The 5,830-nt window shown below is 37.0% G+C and overlaps 1 protein-coding gene across 1 annotated transcript in view; it reads left to right on the top strand.

The window, feature by feature from the left end:
• The window catches only part of LOC106873354 (E3 ubiquitin-protein ligase NEDD4), a 353,166-nt gene that overhangs the window by 298,784 nt on the left and 48,552 nt on the right, over positions 1-5,830 (top strand). Inside the window, exon 10 of the mRNA XM_052965854.1 lies at positions 2,411-2,601. Coding sequence (XP_052821814.1) covers positions 2,411-2,601 — 191 coding nt within the window. The remainder of the gene's footprint in view (positions 1-2,410; positions 2,602-5,830) is intronic.

Below are 5,830 nucleotides of genomic sequence, written 5' to 3'. Positions count from 1 at the left end.
AGTTTTATTTTATAAAGGTATTTGATTGGAAAAAATGATGGTGATAGTGACATTAAGATCTAAGTAATCTTTTTCTTAAAATCCCCCCTTTTTTTTTTTCACACAAAAGGAAAATGTGACTGTGATGTTAAAAGGTAGTAAGAAATTCTAGGGTGAGCTTGAACAGCAGAAGACCTTCAGAGAGGAACTACCTTTCCCTCCACCTCATGCAAGTGTTTCAGCCCTTTAACTCTTTACATTCTGAGGGGGCTGGGTCACATCCAAATCATGACTCCGGGATCCCCCTCTGCTGTAACATTCTCTGCTACTGTCTGTATTGCAGTACTCCTGGGTGGTTAAAGTTCCCCCAGAGCCAAAGTACCTTGGGTGTCACAACCAGTTTATTCTGAAAAACTAGTTGACTGTAGTGTAAACTGTATCATTTGAAATTGACTTCCATTCCTTGATCTTGTACCCATGTGTTCAAACTTTAATATTAGAACTGTTGTGCCTTACCTTTTGCCAGGTACTTAATGTTTGTCAACACGAGTTACATATATTGTCAGTCATTAGCCCTTTTGTTACTATATTTCTGTTGAAATAAACTGCCTTTGTGTCAGTTGCTTTTTGAAATAATGAAGAAGTTCGTAAAATAATTGTTATTAAACTGGTGTTTAGAACATAAATTATCATGAAATTCTGATGGAAGGTTTTAATTTAGATTAATTTAAACTGGTGAAGTTTGTCTCAAAGAACAAGAGATGTTCTCAGACAACATGGCCTACCTGTTTTAACAACACTACCACTACCTTGTAGGTGCCCTTGGGTATCTTTAGCAGAGTTTACTCTGTTGCTAGCATTCAGACCAGGTTTCCATGCGTTTGTCAAAAAATAAAAACAAGTTTTACTTGTTTCAACACTACTGGAAACCTTTAAGTGAAAGCTCAACCTTCTTTCAGTCACAGCCTAACATCTTGAGGAAGGAGGACACATGAAGCAATGTAGTCTTAGATAAACTTTGAGAATAGAATAGGCAAAGTTGGAATGCCTTTAATTATAGATCAACTTGATCAGTTAAACTACAACAACAACATTGTCGTTGTTTAACGTCCGCTTTCCATGCTAGCATGGGTTGGATGATTTGACTGAGAACTGGTGAAACCAGATGGCTACACCAGGCTCCAATCTGATTTGGCAGAGTTTCTACAGCTGGATGCCCTTCCTAACGCCAACCACTCCGAGAGTGTAGTAGGTGCTTTTACGTGCCACCGGCACGAAGGCCAGTCAGGCGGTACTGGCAACAGCCACGCTCAAAATGGTGTATTTTATGTTCCACCTGCACAGGAGCCAGCGATCTCGCTCAAATGTCTTTACAGTGACAACAACTCGTTTCGTTATTAGGTTATTGGCAGTAGCAAGGCAATCTAGTTCATCATCATCATTTGACGACCACTTTTCCATGCTTGCATGGGTCAGATGGAATTTGTTGACAGATTTTCTACAGCTGGTTGCCATTCTTGTCACCAACCCTCACCTGTTTCCGAGCAAAGGAATGTTATCCTACGGCCAGGCATATTTTTCACGAATGGTACACATTTTCTACCATCATGTTTTGTCAAGATAAGGAGGTGGCAGGAGACACCCATGCTCAAATATACAACAGGTAAATTATTTAGTTAACAGAAACAAAGATTTCTTTTTTGTTCTCCAAGGAAATAGCCTTAAACCTTTAGCATTCAGATTACTCTGTCAAATGTAATGCTTCTTTATTTACATTGTTTTGAATTAATCATGCATTATTTCATAGATTCAAGATTAATATAATGTGATTGTTTGCTTTTAGATTGACATTGTAGGGTAGTTGTTAGTCACCTGATCTGGCTGGTTTGAATATTAAACAGATAGACTATTCTGGCCAAATATGGCTGGTTTAAATGTTAAAGGGTTAGTGGTTGTAGCAGCTAGAGCTCAAAACTGTCATCATTAAAATCATCATAGTTTTCGTTTCTCCACTTTGCCCATGCTTTGGGAAGCAGCTTTATGCTAGGAAATGTGAGGTTAGAGTATGAACAAAGGGGCCAGAACAGAACAGGTTTGTTGCTGAAGAGCAGGTACATGGCTGCTCACATGATAAAAGAGTGGCTGAGAGCAACGAAGTGGAGCTGAAAAGTCATAAACATAATGATCATGAAGTGTTAGGATGGACCCTTGAGGGTGCAAGAAGGGAAATATACATTTGAGTGGAGACAGAAGAACCAGGGACTTTGGCTGGAACAGAATTTGCAAACCTGCTCCATTTCACCTTTCTGATATGGATCGATAGATCTGAAAGAGTAAAACAAAATGCTGCGTGTATGTTTGCATGTGCACACATGTGTATTTATAATGTTGCCTGTTAATGTTTGACCTCAGTACTATTTTTTCTCTTAAGCAGCCTGGTTGGGAGATGGTAAGCCTTCAGAATTCCTTGAATGAATCTGGAGCGTCGGGTCCCACTCCGTCAATGTCTGACGAACCATTGACACCTTTACCCCCAGGATGGGAAGAAAGAACTGATGCCCAAAGCAGGACGTATTATGTTAATCATAATGAACGGACTACACAGTGGGAAAGACCATCAAGGTATTCTTTTGTTTGTCTTTACATTTTGTTTTATGTTGGTTATATTAAAGTCCTTTTTTTTTTGTTCCTATTTTTATACATATTTTGATACAACCATGAGAAGTATCAAGTGAAACAGCAGAAAATTATGCATGCACATATGTACACGCATGCATGCACACATACATGCTTACGCATACACTTGCACATATTCATGCACACACACACACACACATATATATACATGCATAGACTTTCTAGGTATACTTGGGATTTAGTATTTCAAACCATTTAAGTAGTCAGGAAATATTTATGACTGGTGAACTATGAGTATTTATTGATAGAGGGAAAGACCAGAGACCTCTCACTTAAGAAAAGAATGATCTAGTTGCACATGAATATACACACACACACACACAAACTGCTGGATCAGGTGATGAAGGTCATGGAGAGGGTAATAGCTCAACTAATTAGGGAGAGAGTCTGCTTAGATGAGATGCAGTTCGGCTTTGTGCCAAGTAGAAGCACCACTGATGCTATATTCCTGGTACACCAACTGCAGAAGAAATACCTAGCCAAAGATAAACCCCTATACTTGGCTTTTGTGGACTTGGAGAAAGCCTTTGACAGGATCCCCCGATCTTTTATTTGGTGGGTGATGCAGAAACTGGGGATTGACAAATGGTTAATAAGGGCTGTACAGGCCCTATACAGAGATGCCGTTAGTAAGGTTAGGGTTAGCGTGATCGATGCCAGCCCCCTCACCCCAACTGTCTCCTGTGCCAGTGGCACATAAAAAGCACCATCTGAACGTGGCTGATGCCAGTGCCACCTTGACTGACTCCCATGCCGGTAGTATGTAAAAAGCACTATCTGATCGTGGTCGATACCAGGCCCCTCTGGCCCCTGTGATGGTGGCATGTAAAAAGTACCCACTACACTCTGGGAGTGGTTGGCATTAGGAAGGGCATCCAGCTGTAGAAACACTGCCAGATCAGACTGGGGCTTGGTGCAGCCTCCTGGCTTCCCAGTCGAACTGTCCAACCCATGCCAGCATGGAAGACAGATGTTAAACGATGATGATGACAAAGGACTGTATAAAATAGACTAAATATAATTACATAGTTGTCTAAGAATCCATAAGTCAAAAAAAAAAAACAGTCACTTATATATTCAATAAAGTGGATATATTTGCGAATATACAAGAGCTATCACCACTTTTTTCCATACCAGCCACTGACGGATGCACTGTTAGGTAATCACCTAATTAACAATTTCCTGTGAGGAAACAGTAAAATCGGTTGAAATGGATTCATTATACTATGTATTATAAATATTAACGTTTGTGTGTGTATGCATGCACAAGACCATAAACAATCTGTGCAATTCAAATTCATACTTGGTTGATGAAAGAGAGTGGAATAACTTGTGTTTACTGCCAAACTACTTGGTCCTGTAAGAACCATCTCTGGATAAGAGACCTGTGACAGTTCTATAACAGAAGACGAATCTCTCAGCAACATGTCAGGTTTCCTCATATCATTAGTAGCTCCTAACTGAGACAGGCCATGTATGGAAAATTCTGATGTGGGTTGTTGGCAATAGAAAAGAATGTATTTATAGGGAAGAGTGATCCCATTGTGGGTATTTAGTGGCATCTAAGTTAGACACTGAACATTTATTTTGCTAATGTGCCTGTACACATTACCCTACTCTACTTGTATGCTTTGAGTTACCATTTGCAAATGTTATTTAATCACTTGCAACCATCTGAATGAAATGGTGTTATCATGTTTGCATTCCTTGTTGAAGTTATGATCAGCTGGTCACTCTATGCTTACGAAAATCAGCTGAATAAAAACATAAAAATCCCCTACTCAAAAAACAGTTAAGGGTTGGTAGCAAGAAATGAATTCCTCATCAATACATTCCATTATTGGGGGCGGGGGGATTAAAAACCTCGTCAAAGAAACAAGTATCAAAATAAACAAACAAATGAATTGCCAATTTAGAAAGAATTTCCTCTTTTGTTTGGAATGTGAAAAAATTAAATACTACTTTTTTTTTTTATTTTGTGTTTTCGTTTTTTATTTTTTTTAGGTTCAATTTTGTTTTATCTCCAGATGAATGGGTTTTTTGAAGTGTCTTTGAAAAACAGTGATTCTTTATGTCTAATTTTTCCTTGCTTTATAAAAATTCTCACTCTACTCAGCAATTCCTTAACTTAATTTACTAAACCATCTAACGATAATGAATCTATTATTACTTTATTAAGAATATTTTTTAATAAATTTGCTTTTATGAGATTAATTTTACTTTTCCTATTTTTGAGGGGCATCTAAGGTTATATTTGTTTGGTAGTTGTGTTACTAACAACGTTGTTGTTGCTCTATTTTAGAGCCTATCATATTGCTTGAAGAGAAATCTGTAATTATTTCATTAGAATTACTGTTTGGTAGGAATCAAAAGAGTGTTGCAAAGAGCTATGTTTTGTTTGTCTGCAAAGGATGAGGATATTCATTTTTAATGGCAGCTCATAGCACCAACTAGTTGCTGCAAAAATCAGTAATAAATCATCAAGTACAAATTCATTCCACTACCTTTTAATTAGAATAAGGAAGAATCAGTTTTTTTTAAACAGATCTACAAAAAAACAACAAAAAAAAAAAACTCTGGAGATATACCAAGGTTGTTGTCTGTTCCCAATCAGAATCCATATTACTTTTATCAACATGGTCTCTCTCTCTCCTCAATAGGAAAAAAACTTTTGTCAAACTAAAACTATTTGTCTTTTATTATTTTTGATTGATTATTCTTGATATTGTGTTAGATGAAATGCTATCTTTTTTCCTGTTGTGTGCATAATGGAAGCTGTATTCAGTACAAGCTGTTAACCATTCCTGCAACTTCTTTGTGTGACAAATATCTTATTGTTTGTTTGTCAACTTAGTTGTTGTTGCTTGTGAAATATATACAATTTAGCTGGGTTAGTGTAACCTTTGAAAGGCTACATATGTGTGTGTATATAAGTATATATATGTTTGTTTTATGTCAAGTTATATGTAAACATTTAACATTAAACCAAAGAATTATTCAATAATTCTTTGTAGAGTGCATGTTTATTAAAATTTCACAAGATGAGGTGTGACAGTGACTTCAAAGTTTTGCCCATCTAGTTGTTGTCAGACTGTGCATATATATGTGTGTGTATATATATATATATATATATATATATATATATATATATATA

Source organism: Octopus bimaculoides, chromosome 2, assembly GCF_001194135.2.
Source record: "Octopus bimaculoides isolate UCB-OBI-ISO-001 chromosome 2, ASM119413v2, whole genome shotgun sequence".
Classification (NCBI taxonomy): domain Eukaryota; kingdom Metazoa; phylum Mollusca; class Cephalopoda; order Octopoda; family Octopodidae; genus Octopus; species Octopus bimaculoides.
Note: the sequence above shows the minus strand (reverse complement) of the source record. Positions and strands in the feature narration are given on the sequence as shown.